An 18,413-nucleotide genomic window follows, 5' to 3' on the forward strand; every position below is an offset into this window, starting at 1 on the left:
AAAGGCCCAAATCTATAATCATGATGGAACATTTTAATACTTCTTTTAGTAACTGATATAACAAGCAGACAAAATTTTAGTAAGAATATAGAAGATTTAAACAGTGTGATTAAGGAGTTTGACCCAATTGACGTATAGAAGACTGCACCTGACAACCACCAGTGTACCCTCTTGTCAGATACCAATGAAATGTTTGCCAAAATTGTTCTTACTATTAGCCATATAGCAAATGAACAAATGTCAAATGATTCAAATCATAAAGAATATATTATCTGGTCATTATGGAATTAAAAGTAGCAGTCAGTAATGAAAAGATTGCTGGAAAATTTCTAAATGTTTGGGAGTTAAACAGTACACTTCTTTTCAAAAAATAATTGTATTAATTTATTTATTTTGGTGGTGATGGGTCTTTTTTGTTGCATGAGCTTTCCTCTGGTTGTGGCGAAGCGCAGCTGCTCTAACTGCAGAGCACAGCACTCATTGCAGTGGCTTCGCTTATTGCAGACCACAGGCTCTGAGATGCTTGGGCTTCAGTAGCTGCAGCTCGTGTACTCTAGAGCACAGGCTTCATGGTTGTGGCACACAGGCTTCATTGCTCTACGGCATGTGGGATTCTCCAGGACCAGGGATCAAACGCTTGTCTCTTGCATTGGCAGCAGGTGGATTCTTTACCACTGAGCTACCAGGGAGGCCTTAAACAGCACACTTCTAAAAGATTACGTTTTAAGGAAAAACTCGTAATGGAAATGTTTCAACCCTATGATAATGAAAATAACAATATTTCAAAATTTGTCGTATTTTTTTCTGATATATACAATCAGATTTTATAAATTTATAGTCTCAAATGTATACATCTAAAATAAGAAAGAGTAACATCAGTATTCTCAAAGTATCCATCTGAAGGAGTTAGAAAAGAACTCAGAGAAAGTAGATGACAGAAACAGTAAAGATGAGAGCAGACATTAATAATGTAGAAAAGAAACATGTAATAAAGAGGCTTAAAAAGGTCAAGTTGCTTCTTTGAAAACACTAATAAAATTGATAAATTCTTAGCAAGACTGGTGAAAGAGTGAAAAAGGAAACACAAAACCAGTACTAGAAATGAAAGAGAAGTATTACTATAGATCCAACAGACATTAAAATGCTAATAAGATATTATAAGCAACTTACGACAGTTATTTGAAAAATATGTGAAATGAACAAGCATTTTTAAAGACTACTTAACAAAGTTAATGTAAAGAGAAATAAAAGTCTTATTAGTCCTGTATCTATTGAAGAAATTGAACTCATAATTTAAAACCCTACTTAAAGAAAACTCTGGCCCAGGTGACTTCTCTATACAATGAAGTCTCACACACATTCTTCCAGCTAATAGTAAAAGAGAGAAAACTAACTGGCTTTACGAGGTCAGAAGAATCCTGACACCCAGACCATATAATATAAGAAAGAAAAGTTAAAGACAAATCTCTTTCATGAACATAAATGCATAATCTTAAATAAAAATATTAACAGACTGAATCTGGTAATAGATATTAACAATAATTATGACTAAAATCCTAGGAATGCAAAACAGGTTGATATTAAAGATTAAAGTAACAGAATAAAGGAGAAAAATCATGATTGTCTTTAAACATTGAAAAAAGGGTTTGATAATATTTGACTGCTCAGGGTTAAAAAAAAAAAAAAAAAGACGTCTAGAGGGTAATCTCCTTAACCTGAGAAAGGGTATCTACAAAAAAGGAACATACATAACCAGTTATACTTAATGGTGAAATACTGAAAGCTTTCCCCCTCATATTGGAAACAATACCAGTCATGCTTACTATCACTGCTTCTATTCAGTCTCATATTAGATAAAAGTGATTATTATTCACAGACAGCATGCCATGTGTTTAGAGAACATGACAGAATTAGGGATATAAACCATTGGAATTAGTATTTGAAGTCATCTGGATTGTTGAATATAAGGTCAATATAAAAAATGACTTATATTTCATAATACAGAACTTGAAATGTCTTTAAAAAGATGATAGATGGAGAAGACAATGGCACCCCACTCCAGTACTCTTGCCTGGAAAATCCCATGGGCGGAAGAGCCTGGTGGGCTGCAGTCCATGGGGTCGCTAACAGTCGGACACAACTGAGCCACTTCACTTTCGCTTTTCACTTTCATGCATTGGAGAAGGAAATGGCAACCCACTCCAGTGTTCTTGCCTGGAGAATCCCAGGGACAGGGGAGCCTGGTGGGCTGCCGTCTGTGGGGTCACACAGAGTCAGACATGACTGAAGCAACTTAGCAGCAGCAGCAAGCAGCAGTTGTAGTGACATTTTAAAAATTCAGATCAGTTCAGTTCACTTGCTCAGTCGTGTCCGACTCTTTGAGATCCCATGGACTGCAGCACACAAGGCTTCCCTGTCCATCACCAACTCCTGGAGCTTGCTCAGACTCATGTCCATCAAGTTGGTGATGCCATCCAACCATCTCATCCTCTGTCGTCCCCTTCTCCTCCTGCCTTCAGTCTTCCCCAGCATTAGTATCTTTTCCAGTGAGTCAGTTCTTTGCATCAGGTGGCCAAAGTATTGGAGCTTCAGCCTCAGCATCAGTCCTTCCAATAAATATTCAGGACTGATCTCCTTTAGGATTGATGATCTTGAAGTTCAAGGGACTCTCAAGAGACTTCTCCATCTCATGGAAGTTATACTAAAGTTTCTACACAAAAAACAATAAAGCCTTTATTTAGAGAAATGAATGAATGAATGGAAGGTTATACCAATTTTGTTTTGATTGAAAGACTTCATATTTTAAAGATGTCATATCTGTCTAAAATTGATCTGTAGATTCAACAGATCCAAGTCAAAGTCATATCATGTTGTTTTAGAAATTGACAACTAAATTTTACATGGAAATGCAAAGGTCACCAAATAAACAAAACAGTTTCAAAGAATAAAGATGGAGGACTTTGTGCACATCAACCTTATATCAAGACTAGTACAAATCTGCAGTGATTAAGATAGGCACCAATAGACAAATTGACCAATGGAAGAGAATGGGTATACAGACACAAATATACTTCAATTTGTTGTAGAGATGGCACTGCAGAGTAATGGAGAAATACTTTTCCTAAGAAGTGGTGTTGGGGGCCCTGCCTGGTGGATCAGTGGTAAAGAATATTCCTGCCAGTGCAGGATACCCACGTCCAGTGCCTGGTCCTGGAGAATCCCACATGCTGTGGAACAACTAAGCCTTTGTGCCACAACTATTGAACCTGTGCTCTAGATTCCACAAGCTACAACTACTGAAGCCCAGACGCCCTACAGCCTGTCCTCCACAACAAGAGAAGCGCACACACTGCAGTTAGAGACTAGCCCCGCTCTCTGCAACGAGAGAGAGAGCCGTGCAACAACTAAGACCCTGCATAGCCAAAAATAAAAAGATCTAAAAGAAAAAGGAAAAAGGAATGGTGCTTGGACAGTTGGATATCTTTGTGGGAGAGAAAATAAGTTCTCACCCACCTCACACTACACTCAAAAGGCAAAGTTTACAGAGTAAAACTTATAGAAATTTATAGAATAAAGCATCTACAATATTGATGTAACATAGAATATTTTATGACCATGGAATAAACAAATATTTTTTTAAACCAGAAACAAAAAGCAGTAATCATAAAGGAAAAGATTTTTAAAGTGGGCTACATTAAAATTAGGACTTTTACTAAACAGAATTTGAAAAGGTAAGCTTGCCGATACAGGAAATACAAGAGACTTGGGTTAGATCCATGGGTCAGGAAGATATCCTGGAATAGGAAATGGCAACCCACTCCACTATTCTTGCCTGGAAAATTCCATGGATGGAGGAGCCTAGGGGGCTACAGTCCATAGGGTCTCAAAGAGTTGGACACGATTGAGTGACTGAGAGCACACACACACAGAGTGAAAGAACATATTTGTGGTATTTAGTAAAGAACATGTCTACAGAGTATGCAAAGAGCTGTAAATAAGAAAAAGGCAGCACAATAGAAAAATAGGTAAAAGACTTGAAGAAGTACTTCATAAAGGGGGAAGTCCCCCATTAATCATTCAGGAAATACAAATTCAGACTGCAGTGAGATAGTTTACAAATACCATAAATTGGCTTCCCTGGGGGCTCAGATGGTAAAGAATGTCTACAATGCAGGGGACCCAGGTTCGATCCCTGGGCCAGGAAAATCCCCTGGAGGAGGGCATGGCAACCCACTCCAGTACTCTTGCCTGGAGAATCCCAGGACAGAGGAGCCTGGTGAGCTACAGTCCATAATAGAGTCCATGGGGTTGCAGAGTCGGACACAACTGAGTGACTTAACACTTTCACGCTTTTACCATAAGAAAATTGACAGTCTGAGTGTTAGAGGGAATGAGAAGCAAATGAAATTCTCAGACAGTGTTGATGTGAGTGTAAATTAGTACATCTGTTTCTAAAAACTGATTAGCAATGTATACTAAGTTAGAGTAAACCTGTGACCCAAAACTGTCTTAGGTATATTCTCAAGAGAAATGCATGCATAAATTTACTAAAATACATGTACAAGAATGTTTATAGCAGCTTTATTGTAAGAGGTTTAACGTATAAACAACCTAAGTGTCTATCAATGGTATAGATAAATTGAGGTTATATTCCTATGGTGGAATATTATGTGGCAAAGAAAAAACACACCACAGCTTATTTAACAGTGTGGATGAATTTCACAAACAATATTGAAGGAAAGAAGCTGGACCCAAACAATACTTACTGTGTGATTTTATTTTCATAAATTTTAATAACGATCCAGCTTGTGGTGCAGAAAAGCCAGGAAGTGATTATCTCTGGAGAGGAGTGTAACATGTGACTACATTGCTAATAATATTCTGTGTGTTGATCAGGTGGTAGTTACATGCATCTGTTTATTCTGTGATACTTCATCAAGCTGTACACTTAAGTATGTTACACTGAGTTTCTGTTATACTTCAGTATAACCCCTGTTCAAGTTTGGCCTCCAAGCCACTGATTATATTCTGCCATATAAGGTGAATCTTCAACTTGGATTTTTATTTTCCTACTTTGATTTTGGCTTCCTTAAAAATCTATTTAGTTCATCAGCACTCTTGACATCTTTTCCATTTTTTCTAACCTCACACTCTTCTCTCTTTATGGCCTCATGCTTCTATTTCATAGATGCTATATCTTTTTGCCTTCTGCCAAGTATGCAAAATGATTCATTAAGAGGGTATTGTGGGTATGTGATTGTTTTCCTCTTCCTTTATGACTCTCCTTATTCAGTAGCCTTTTCATTAAAATCAGATTTGTGGGCTTTTCCTGTTCCCTTTGTCCTTCCTTGAACATGGTAAAATTCATTCCTACTAATTTATGGGAGTCATAGGAGTAGTTGCCATCTTTGTGAAAAGTGAAAGTGTTAGTCGTTCAGTCATGTCCAACTTTTTGCGACCCTATGTACTGCAGCCTGCCAGGCTCCTCTGTCCATGGAATTCTCCAGGCAAGAATACTGGAGTGGGGAGCCATTCCTTTCTCCAGAGGATCTCCCCAGCCCAGGAATTGAGCTCAGGTTTCCTGCATTGTAGACAGATTCTCTTACCATCTGAGTCACCAGGGAAGCCCTGTTGTCTTCCTAGTAATGGTCAAATCTTCTGCTGAGATCTATACCTCAAAAATGAATTGGTTTCCATCCAGGTTGCCACTTCATAGTCAACAGGGTTCAGGAATATAGTCAGCAGGGTTCAGGGACATTGCTGTTTTAAGTTTACACTATTTGCTTAAGTGAATCACATAACTGAAAACAAACATCTGCCAACGTACATTGCAGCAAGTTATTGCTAGAGTTAATCTATCATTTTAATTCTTGGACATTCCCCACCCCTTAGCAGCATTCATCTAGTAGAGCAACAAATGCTCAATATTCTGGTTCAGTTCAGTCGCTCAGTCGTGTCCGACTCTTTGCGACCCCATGGACTGCAGCACACCAGAAATCCATGTCCATCACCAACTCCCAGAGTCCACCCAAACCCATGTCCGTCAGGTCGATGATGCCATCCAACCATCTCATCCTCTGTCGTCCCCTTCTCCTCCAGCCCTCAATCTTTCCCAGCATCAGGGTCTTTTCCAGTGAGTCAGCTCTTCTCATCAGGTGGCCAAAGTATTGAAGTTTCAGCTTCAACAACAGTCCTTCCAATGAACACCCAGGACTGATCTCCTTTAGGATGGACTGATTGGATCTCCTTGCAGTCCAAGGGACTCTCAAGAGTCTTTTCCAACACCACAGTTCAAAAGCATTAATTCTTTGGCACTCAGCTTTCTTTAGAGTCCAACTCTCACAGCCATATATGACTACTGGAAAAAGCATAGCCTTGACTAGACGGACCTTTGTTGGCAAAGTAATGTTTCTGCTTTTGAATATGCTCTCTAGGTTGGTCATAACCTTCCTTCCAAGGAGTAAGCGTCTTTTAATTTCATGGCTGCAGTCACCATCTGCAGAGATTTTGGAGCCCACAAAAATAAAGTCTGACACTGTTTCCACTGTTTCCCCATCTGTTTTCCTTGAAGTGATGGGACCAGATGCCATGATCTTAGTTTTCTGGATGTCGAACTTTAAGCCAACTTCTTCACTCTCCTCTTTCACTTTCATCAAGAGGCTCTTTAGTTCTTCTCCACTTTCTGCTATAAGGGTGGTGTCATCTGCATATCTGAGGTTATTGATAATTCTCCTGGCAATCTTGATTCCAGCTTGTGCTTCCTCCAGCCCATCATTTCTCATGATGTACTCTGCATAGAAGTTAAATCAGCAGGGTGACAATCTACAGCCTTGACGTACTCCTTTTCCTATTTGGAACCAGTCTGTTGTTCCATGTCCAGTTCTAACTGTTGCTTCATGACCTGCATACAGGTTTCTCAAGAGGCAGGTCAAGTGGTCTGGTATTCCCATCTCCTTCAGAATTTTCCACAGTTTATTGTGATCCACACAGTCAAAGGCTTTGGCATAGCCAATAAAGCAGAAATAGATGTTTTTCTGAAACTCTCTTGCTTTTTTGATGATCCAGCGGATGTTGGCAATTTGATCTCTGGTTCCTCTGCCTTTTCTAAAACCAGCTTGAACATTGGGAAGTTCATGGTTCACCTATTGCTGAAGCCTGACTTGGAGAATTTTGAGCATTACTTTACTAGCGTGTGAGATGAGTGCAGTTGTGTGGTAGTTTGAGCATTCTTTGGGATTGGAATGAAAACTGACCTTTTCCAGTCCTGTGGCCACTGCTGAGTCTTCCAAATTTGCTGGCATGTTGAGTGCAGCACTTTCACAGCATCATCTTTCAGGATTTGAAATAGCTCCACTGGAATTCCATCACCTCCACTAGCTTTTTTCGTAGTGATGCTTCCCAAGGCCCACTCGACTTCAAATTCCAGGATGTCTGGCTCTAGGTGAGTGTGAGTGATCACACCATCGTGATTATCTTGGTCGTGAAGATCTTTTTTGTACAATTCTTCTGTGTATTCTTGTCACCTCTTCTTCATATCTTCTGCTTCTGTTAGGTCCATACCATTTCTGTCCTTTATTGTGCCCATCTTTGCATGAAATGTTCCCTTGGTATCTCTAATTTTCTTGAAGAGCTCTCTAGTCTTTCCCATTCTGTTGTTTTCCTCTATTTCTTTGCATTGATCACTGAGGAAGGTTTTCTTATCTCCTTGCTATTCTTTGGAACTCTGCATTCAAATAGTTATATCTTTCCTTTTCTCCTTTGCTTTTCACTTCTCTTCTTTTCACAACTATTTGTAAGGCCTCCTCAGACAACCATTTTGCTTTTTTGCATTTCTTTTCCATGGGGATGGTCTTGATCCCTGTCTCCTGTACAATGTCTTGAACCTCCGTCCTTAGTTCATCAGGCACTCTATCTATCAGATCTAGTCCCTTAAATCTATTTCTCACTTCCACTATATAGTCATAAGGGGTTTGATTTAAGTCATACCTGAATGGTCTAGTGGTTTCCCCCACTTTGTTTAATTAAAGTCTGAATTTGGCAATAAGGAATTTATGATTTGAGCCACAGTCAGCTCCCCGTCCTGTTTTTGCTGATTGTATAGAGCTTCTTCATCTTTGGCTGCAGAGAATATAATCAATCTGATTTCGATGTTGACCATCTGGTGATGTCCATGTGTAGAGTCTTCTCTTGTGTTGTTGGAAGAGGGAGTTTGCTATGACCGATGTGTTCTCATAGTGCGTTCTCTTGGCAGAACTCTTTTAGCCTTTGCCCTGCTTCATTCTGTATTCAAAGGCTTAATTTGCCTGTTACCCCACGTGTTTCTTGACTTCCTACTTTTGCATTCCAGTCCCCTATAATGAAAAGGACATCTGTTTGGTGTGTTAGTTCTGGAAGGTCTTTCAGGTTTTCATAGAACCGTTCAACTTCAGCTTCTTCAGTGTTACTGGTTGGGGTATAGACTTGGATTACCATGATTCAAGCAGATGCTAAATTTCAACTTAGAATATGATAGCATTCGATTTCATGATGAAAGTGTAGATTGGACTTTCCTCAGTTTGGGATGTTTAAAGGGAATGCTTGGTTGGAGCAGGAGGAACCTGTGTTAGTGGACTTCTAGCCAGACTACTTTGAGCTGGAGGCCTTGCCCCCAACTCTTTTGGTCTGAGTGCATTGTTGGCTGTGTGTGTTAAACCCACCCAACCAGCATAGGTCAGCTCATCTGGTTATTAGCCTCAGGTTTTAGGGTAGTGGGTTTGGCTAGAGAGAAGTACCAGGCTTGGAAGCTGTAATTATTCCAGAGTAAGAGTGAGTCACCTTGATAAACTGCCAGAGCTATCTAGTTAGCCATCAAATATGAGGATTACAGAGGATGAGCAGAGGATAGATCAGGTCCTCCCTTCCACTTCACCCTGTGAATATACCTTTATTTTTTCCCCCTAGTTTTAAAGATAGCATTTACTGGTTAAAAATAAATAAAATATCATTGTAGTTATTAAAAAGGCAGAAAAAGAAAATCTCTCTGGAATCCAATGTTTCAGATTTCTGTTGCTACCAATTTGATAAGACTTCTGTATAGTTTCATTTTATGAGTACATTTATTCATATGTATTATATATAGTTTCAGAACCACAAATGGAATCACATTATGCCATTTTGCCATAAATAATAAGACTTAATATCTATGGAATGTTTACTGCATGCCTGTAAGTTGGGGTCCTCACACACACACACACAGACACACACACACATGCTTTGCGAGGATCTGCTGTCCAGCAGGTCATGGGGGCTGGGTAGGCAGATGGGGTATTCACACATCAGAGGCCCATGGGCACACCAGACCTTTAGATTCATTTTCTCATTTAGTCCTCATAATCATCGTATGTTGAATTGGCATTACTATCCCAATTTTACAGAAACAAACAGGTTCAGGTTCAATAGCTGTCCCAAAGTTGCACAGCTAGAAAGTGGCGGAGCCAAGACTTGAGCCCAAATCTGTTTGACAATAATATCCATATTCTTAATTTTTTTCCTTTGTTCTGAATCTGCCTTTTTTTTTTTAACTTAGCAGTGTATTTTGAACATTTTTCCTTGCATGGAAACTGTTCTATAAATGTCCCATAATTTGTTAATAAATCTCCAATTAATGTGTTTTAGGTTGTTTTTAATCTTTACCTCTCTTTTTGTGCTAGTATCAAAGTGTTCTACTTATTTTAGCTTTATGATTTATTTGGGCTTCCCTGGTGACTCAGAGGTTAAAGCATCTGCCTCTAATATGGGAGACCTGGGTTCTATCCCTGGGTCGGGAAGATCCCCTGGAGAAAGAAATGGCACCCCACTCCAGTATTCTTGCCTGGAGAATCCCATGGACCGAGGAGCCTGGTGGGCTACAGTGCATGGGGTCGCAAAGAGTCGGACATGACTGAGCGACTTAACTAACTATGATTTATTGAAATATATAGTAAATCTAGCTTTTAATACTTATTTTTCTCTGTGCTGTGCTTAGTCGCTCAGTCATTCCAACTCTTTGCGACCCCATGGACTGTAGCCTGCCAGGCTCCTCTGTCCTTGGGCTTCTCCAGGCAAGAAAACTGCAGTGGGTTGCCATGCCCTCCTCCAGGGGATCTTCAGAACCCAGGGATCGAACCCAGGTTTCCCACATTACAAGCGGATTCTTTACCATCTGAGCCACCAGGGAAGCCCAAAACTTAACTCTCAAGCAGTTCATTTTTCTAGAATAATGATATACTTAATTTTTAATGTTCTCCAACAATCCTATTATGATTTTAACTGTAATTGTGTTAGATAAACTTTATAGTGGCTAGAATTTTAATCAGGATGGTTTTGATAAGAATAGATGAATTTTGAGTGCAGAGTCTGGCTGAAGCAAGTTTTAGGTCAGTGTCTCCTCAGACTGCAAATCTGGGAGTCCATGAACCTAGAACATATACTTCATTGACTGTTGTTGGGGCTTTGGAATATTGCCATGGAGTCACTCATAACCATGGTTCTTGGATTTCTGGATTATGAATCCTTTTTAAAAGCATTTGGAAAATGTGTGCTGTTATCCTTCAAAGGTACATAAACATAGAACTTTAATACAATTTCAGGATATTAGGAAACTCCTGAATTCCATTTATGGATCATGAACTAATAATTTCTGCTTTGGGAACTAAAGAATACAAAATAGAGAAGTCAAGTAGTCGGGAAAAATCTAGTTAAGGGTTATATAGCATAACTTGGTTATGGTGTTCAGTTGCTAAGTCATGTCCGATTCCTTGCGACCCCATGGACTATAGCCTGCCAGGCTCCTCTGTCCATAGCTTATGGTAGTGTCTGCAAAGAAAATACTATTTTTGTGGTACATGGATTGACAATCAGATACTGGAACCAACTAGTAAGAATATTGAATTTTCCTGATGACATTGGAATGAGGATGAGGACATTGAATAACAGCCTTGGAATGCCTAGGCTAACCAAGGAGTAATTACAGAGAATTCCATGGGCAGAGGTGCCTGGCGGGCTGCAATACATGAGGTCACAAGAGTCGGACACGACTGAGTGACTAACACTTCCACTTCCAAGGAAGACAAACATGCCAGGGTGGTTGGACAGAAAGTGAATTTTTGAGTCACTTAGACCTGAATCTGAATCTCAGGTCTGCCCCTTACTGGCAGTCAGAATTTAGGCAAGTCACACATCCTTTCTGAGTCTAAATATATTACAACTGCTATTAACAATGACAGTAATGAACTACACCAAGAACATAGAGCATTTCTGAAGTGTAAATATGAGGCTATTGTCAGTCAGGGCAGAACAGCAAAGTGTTCAAGGTGAATTTGGATTGTTTTTTTTTGTAGTTAAAGTGTAGTTCAGCAAAAGCTAGTCCTTATAGAATGTTAAGACTAGAACCCTGAATTGAGATTTCACTAAGAAAGCCAGTATTATTGGTAATCATCAGAAATTTAAGAAAAGTACTAATGAGTAGTTATTCCAGTTGGAGAAGATGTGTGCTTTAAAGGAGTACCCAAGAGACTGTATTGCCATTTTGTAGATCATTAGTATTTTTCAATAATCGTAATAGCAATGACAACTCACATTTTCTGAGAACTTACTCTGCCAAGACATATACTAAACACGTTATGTGCATTTTGAACTTTACAACAACCCCCAGAAGGTAGATCGCGTCTTTATCTGCAATTTATCAATGAAGTAATAGGTTATAGACTGGTGAGTGGTGGATCTAGGATTTATTCCTCCATTTAAGCAGTAAATGGTTGCCTCAAGTTAGTACACTCATGTTTTTGCCATATAACAAAAAAATTCAAATGACTAGGAATTTTTGCATAATCTTCATTATGTACAGAATTTATTTTGAAAATGAGGAATTTGTTAAGGTTATCAGAACTGCCCTCTTCCTACATCTGTATTTCCATGTAACGATGTTAACTAAAGAAATACAAAATTCTACAGTAACTTCTGATGCATCAAGCATTAGTTTTTTTATTTAATGTTATTATTGTGGTCTAATTTGTTAAAAGTAGGTTAAGTATGTATTCTTATAGATTACTTTTTCAGTTAACTGCATTCAATTAAGGGAATATTGTTCTAAACATAATTATTAATATGTGTGTATATATTCAAGCATAAGAAAAAATTCAGTCAATCCATTAAATATTTTATGCACATAAGTCCAAATATTTTCTTTCATTTGATCAGAAGTTTGTCAGATAAGGAACAAAACATCTTTAATTTTGCTAAAACTAAAAATTAATTTTTACTGTAATAACTATGCAGTTTGGTACTATATCATGTAATGATCATTTACATAAGATAATCTCATCTGAGAGCAATCTATTTTTGATTTGTCTTAAGTAAAACTGACATCTTAGTAATCTAAGGTGTCTTTTCTTGGCTGTTAAATCTTTTGTGGAAATCTTTTGTGGGGATATTTAAGAGTGTGTTGAGTTTAAAATAAATATTTTAAATCTTAAAGTATTTTTACATTCAACTGTTTAAAAACTTGGTTATAATCTATAAATTTTTCTAAGAAGATTTGAATGTGGCTTTAGTGAATATACTGCTTTAGAACTTAAATTATGAGTTAATTTTCTTTAAACTGTGAGTGCTCCTTATTTATAATACGTTAGTGAGAAGGAGGAAAATAAACTAATGCCGAAAAGATTTTGTGATAAGATCTCTATGTCTAAAGTCATGGTCCAGTTAATTTAAAATGAAAGTGAAATTCGGAAATTCCTTCACTAGCAATCAGCATTTATTGAGACCCTTTGGATTCCTAAAAATATTTATGGTTTTGAAAGTATTTTACACTTTTTATATGATTAAGATTTAATTTCCTTTCTTAGTTTTGGTTTGGCTTTCCTTTGTCTGTTTTCTTCTCCTTTTTTTAATTGAAAAAACAAAAAAAAAAACAAAAAAACTAATAAAGCCAAATATGAGATGGTACTTTTCTCCTCCTTTTGTATAATCTTGTTGCGTGTCTCTACATAAGCTGTTCTGGCCACTCATCATAGTAACCAGCTGGGCCATTTCACCTGCTGGAGCCATTAAAGAGGACTCTCTCCCCCTAGATTAATCCCCTCCGACATCAGTTTTTCGCACTGACAACTGGAGCAGGCATTCAGAATTTGCAGGTGGCCAGTGTGACGCACATAATTGCCTACAATTTTAGGCAATGAATAAAAATGGTCTACATTACTTGTCAAAGGTTGTATATGCAGTGCCAAGTGAGATCTATGGGAAGCCTTTTAGGGTTTAAAGAACAGTTAATAGCAAGGCTGCACAGGGCTTTTTTAATCATAATGCATTTGTAATATAGCACTTTGATCTTCTCCTTGTAGGAAATGGTGTTACATTAGCCACTTTTAAACATTTATGAGTGAAATTCAGTTATAGAAGAGTAAAAGTGATTATTCTTAAGCAGAACATGTTAGATTTCATTAAAAGTTTTTAGCTTGCCCCTTCCTTGTTAAAGTCTGTGGGAAGTCTTTTTGCTGGAGGGTTTCAAATCAGGATCTAAGGATATAGAGCTTTTTGCTTATTTTTCCTGTTGGTAACAGCAAGATTTGGAACGAAGGTATACTAAATATTGAGGTAATTTAATAAGTAGGTATTTATAGAAGACTCACTGATTTATGATAAAGTAACATATATCAATGAAAATCTAAGAACTTTATTACTAATAATTGTATATTACAATAAAATTTGAGAAATGCATATTTAAAACATACTCATAAGTTACCTTAACAACAACAAAAAAAAACAGATGACTCTCAAACGCACTTCTTCTGGAAGAGCTAAGTTTGACCTTTCAGACCCAAGAGCCTTTTATTAACACCTGCCTGTAAGGAGAACCTTGCCACACGCAGCTTTTAGATTCAGAACCACAAAACTGATGAGGAAAGGCTTGAAGGGTTCAGTTTGTGTCACTTGCTGTTTGCCGTTTCCATTTCACAGATGATTAATCTTTCTGTGAAGAAAGGCCAGAGAAACAAAGCACATTGGGCTCTTCCTGCAGTTACTCCTTCTGAATGCACACTAGCTTGCTAACTAAAAGGCCTTTAGATTTCCAGCAGAGAGAGATGTTCTGAAAGTGAATGCAGCTGGTTGGAGGTCACCAGTGCAGGGCTCTTGCCATTGTGTAATGGAGGCTTTGGCAGGTTGTGGGAGGGTGGGGGTTTGGAGCCAGGGACAGGAGAAGTGGGCAGGGAGAAGGTGTTGACAAAAAATTAATTCAGAATAAAAAGGGTTTTGGTCAGCTGATTTAATATTTTGGAGGCTAGATCATCAATAATAGGCTCAATTTCATCTATTTTGTTTTTCTTCTAAAGGAAAAATTATAATTCAGTATTTCTTTAGTATCCCCCCATTTCCTAATTAATAACATGTTTATCTTGCAATTAACATCACTCAATAGTATTGAAATATTATTAACTCTTGTAGACTTTGGTGTGTTTTAATTGTCTTGAAATTTTTAAGATTATTACTGACTTTGCTAGTATTCCACGTTTCACATGTTAAAAGGTTAATGCCACATTAATGTTTCATTGCTATTTGGTTTTTTAATGAGATATTGAAAATGATTATCTGTATAAGTCAGTTCTCTTTTCTTAAAAAAAGTTCACTTTGTTTTTATTTTGAGGGTTTGAAAACTTTTAATTTTAATATTTAGTATCTAAATGCTTAGTATTCATCTTGTATTTACTTTTTTTCCAATTGTATATAGGACATAATGTGCAAAGTCAAATCCTGGGTTATAGATCAAAAGAAACCTGTTCGATTCTATCATGATTGGAATGACAAAGAGGTAAGTTATAAATATGATTCCGTCTGTTATTACCTTTGATTTCTTAGAGAACAAGTTAGAGTTGTCATTATTTTTCACTGATTATTATGCCTAGTAAAACTTTATTTCTCTCAATGATTTCTTATTCCCAAACTTGTTATGTTTTTCTTTTTCTCTACTGATATTTCATGACAACTAATCTTTAAGAAAGAAAATCTATAAAAATAAAAATGGCTACTTGTTTAAATATAATTTTCTTTCAAGTTCTTCAATGACTTTATTTACTCAACTTTTAAAAAGGATTCTTTTTCTGTCTCCCACTTTAGATTGAAGTATTGAATAAACACTTATTTCTGACTTCAAAGCCAATGGTCTACTTGGTTAATCTTTCCGAAAAAGACTACATTAGAAAGAAAAACAAATGGTAAGTTCTTTTTCTCTCCAGATATACCCTTACATATCATATCTATACACATACAAACTCACACATATGTACTTAGTGCTGTGTTTGATTTTAATACATTTCTCCTTATTATTAAAAACTTTAAAATGGATGGGAAAGCTTTGCCTGTTGTTAACATTTTGAGATGAGTCTCCGAATGATTTACACTGGGAGAACTTAAGGGGGGATAAAAAGGAATTACATTAAGCAGTATTGAATTATACATATGTAATTATCAAACTTAAATTGAATAGACATTGATTTTTTTCCTTTACAAAATGAGAGTAAATGTGGTTAGAGCAATAAAACTTTTTAATCTAGGATATTTTAACTTTGTTGATGTTTTATATGACTTTAAAATACCTGCTTAGGATCATAGCTGGACATAAGTTTTAAAATCCAGATTGAATGCTTTAAAAACATTTTTATTAATTAAAAATACTGTCTGGTGGAGGGAAAGATCAAGTATTTGTTTAAAACATACAAATGTAAAAACGATGCACTCTTGTATTGATTGTCATTTTTGACATGTAACCAAAATGTACAAGGTTTCCTTTTTGTTCACTTGTAGCTTCAAAAAATTATATGTTCATGTAATATAAGGGCATGTACATATTTGGCATAGTACTCACTGGAGTCTCAGTATTTTATGCTGTTAAGCCTACAAGCCAAAGGTATCCAAAGCAAAATATCTGAATTCTCCTAAAATATATTGTCGTTTTTTCCCCTGTACTTCATTAAGTACTTAGATGCACATGGTTTCAATTTTCCATTAAAAATTCTCATTTCCATATGATATCAAAGAGTGAGAAGCTTTAAACTGAAAAATAAACATTCATAGACTGGAAGCCAAAACAATAATTAATGTCAGATGGTTAACTCCAATAAATCATTAGAATAAATTCTGTGAAATTACTGCAACTAAAAATGCCCTCTTGATATTACTGTAAGACAGTTTGTGTTCCTGATAGGAAACTGAATTTGGCCTCTTTATTGGTAATGTTCTAGAAAGCATAAACCTGACATGGTCTGACTGGTCAATATCCTCCAATAGATAATTAACTTTAAAATAAATAGTTCTGTCTTATTTCTTATATAAAATTCTTACAGATTTCATGATTAATATGTTAAAAATTGTTACCTTTGGGAAGGAATTTTAAAATATATTATTTGACTTCAGTCAATAAATCTCATTGTAGTATGAATGGTATGGTTTCCTGAGGCTCGGTGAAACAATGCAGACATCAAAGTTTACATGAAAAGGGATGAGTCAGTTTCCTTGCCCAAAGGGGCTTCTCACACCTGTATTTGGATGATTACAGGTAGAACTCCCTGGCTCTAATTGTATAGTAAATACCATTTCCCAGACCCTAATGGTAGACAGACTGCTTGGGAGACGCCAGTCTGTGATTTAGCTGTCGCCAGACACCCCATGTTTTTTGTGAGACCAGTTGTGATGATGATATGGTTATAGCCAATTGAAAGTAAAATCTTGTCTAAATAGCAAATTTTAATTTATAAAAATGTAGAGGTATGGATGATCCTATTTATAAAACCAAATTTTGAATTTTATGTGTAACTAATGATCTGGTTTGGGGGGGTATGTAGGTTTGGTGGAGGTTGTGGGGGGGTCAGATCTTTTGGAAGTTAGTGTAATTGTAGCTGAAAGATCAAAGACTGGGTAACTGAGTGATGTTCCAGAAGAGAATTTACCACATAGCCATTTTCTGTACAGTTTCTGCCGCCTGCTGTTCCTATTTTCCCTCAAGCTAGCCATTGACTACCCCCTGTGCATCCCTGCTCGTAAAAAATGATTGAGGAAGTATTTGTCATGTATTTATGAGTGGGAAACATTGTGTGATAGGGAATGGCATCTACTGGAGCCAGAAAGATTGCCATTTTCCTTTCATTCAGCCACTCTGCTACAGCTTTAAATCCTCTGTTTATGCAGCACATCCTTTGTATTAAAGTGCAGCATAAATTTTTATTATGAAGGATCTGAACACTAGGTTTTCATCACTTATAACATTGCAAGCAGATGTCAATAGTTAAAATATATTTTAATTGCTAAATCCTTTAAATTTGTGTTAGCATCTTGTTCTTTGGTAATGTTTATATCTCAGCTCTATTTGCATTAGCTGCTGCCTTAGCAGAAGAAAAGGGTTTTTTTTTTAAGGTTAGTAAGTAATGTAATGTAGCAAATTAAAACTAATGCAGGAAGCGGTAATAAATATTTTCGTGGTCTTTTAGATCTGGAAAACTATTTTAAATGGTCAGGAGAGAGGAGGAAAAGTGTGATTCTGGCCATACGAGGAAGACTAAAACTATATTTTAATTACTAAAATTCACTTTAAATGTTAATGTGTTATTTTTCAATCCTAGAAAAGAAGTAAACATTTTGAAAGATAAGTCTATTGTGTTACTGAGTAGGTGTATTGACCTTTTTGAAAGATGTAAACACCATAATGGCCCCAAACATCACTGGTTTTATCAATGTTGAATTAGTCATTTCATTCATTTATGATTAAGACCTAGCCCCTGAAGAAAAGCTAACATCACAGTTAGGTTGAGTTGTGATCAGATGACAGTAAGTAAGATGTTGTAGGGATATCCACAGAAACCTTTATTATTATTATTATATATTGTTATGCTTTGAATGAATAAAACTATGCAGCCATTGTTATTATGTTGTTGTCATTGTTGTCTTTGGCAGATGTCAGTGATTTTTTAACACTTGAGGATTTCGTATATTAAACATGATCGGTTACTTATAACTAAGATTTATTACATGCAGTATTAATTTTCATTTGAGATTGCCTGCTAAGTCATGGTGTCAAGCAGGTATAGGACATCAGTCCTGCTAAACAGTTGCTTGATTAGGAAGAGTAAATTTCAGTCTTTGCACGTTTGTTGCTCTGTTAGTATATGCTATCTAATTATGAAATCTGCAGAACAAACTAATTTTGTGCACCTACATAGCTTTCTATCGTGTTTCATTTTTGTGTTCTCTTGTCCCCATCCTTAAAACTGCTGCTGCTGCTGCTGCTGCTAAGTCACTTCAGTCGTGTCTGACTCTGTGCAACCCCATAGATGGCAGCCCACGAGGCTCCCTCGTCCCTGGGATTCTCCAGGCAAGAACACTGGAGTGGGTTGCCATTTATTTTCTCC

The 18,413-nt window shown here is 36.9% G+C and overlaps 1 protein-coding gene across 1 annotated transcript in view; it reads left to right on the plus strand.

The window, feature by feature from the left end:
• OLA1 (Obg like ATPase 1) overlaps positions 1–18,413 on the plus strand; it is a 164,415-nt gene that overhangs the window by 103,428 nt on the left and 42,574 nt on the right. Inside the window, exons 6-7 of the mRNA XM_068967900.1 lie at positions 14,744–14,824; positions 15,130–15,227. Of these exons, the coding sequence (XP_068824001.1) occupies positions 14,744–14,824; positions 15,130–15,227 (179 nt within the window). The remainder of the gene's footprint in view (positions 1–14,743; positions 14,825–15,129; positions 15,228–18,413) is intronic.

Source organism: Capricornis sumatraensis, chromosome 3 (assembly GCF_032405125.1).
Source record: "Capricornis sumatraensis isolate serow.1 chromosome 3, serow.2, whole genome shotgun sequence".
Taxonomy (NCBI): Eukaryota; Metazoa; Chordata; class Mammalia; order Artiodactyla; family Bovidae; genus Capricornis; species Capricornis sumatraensis.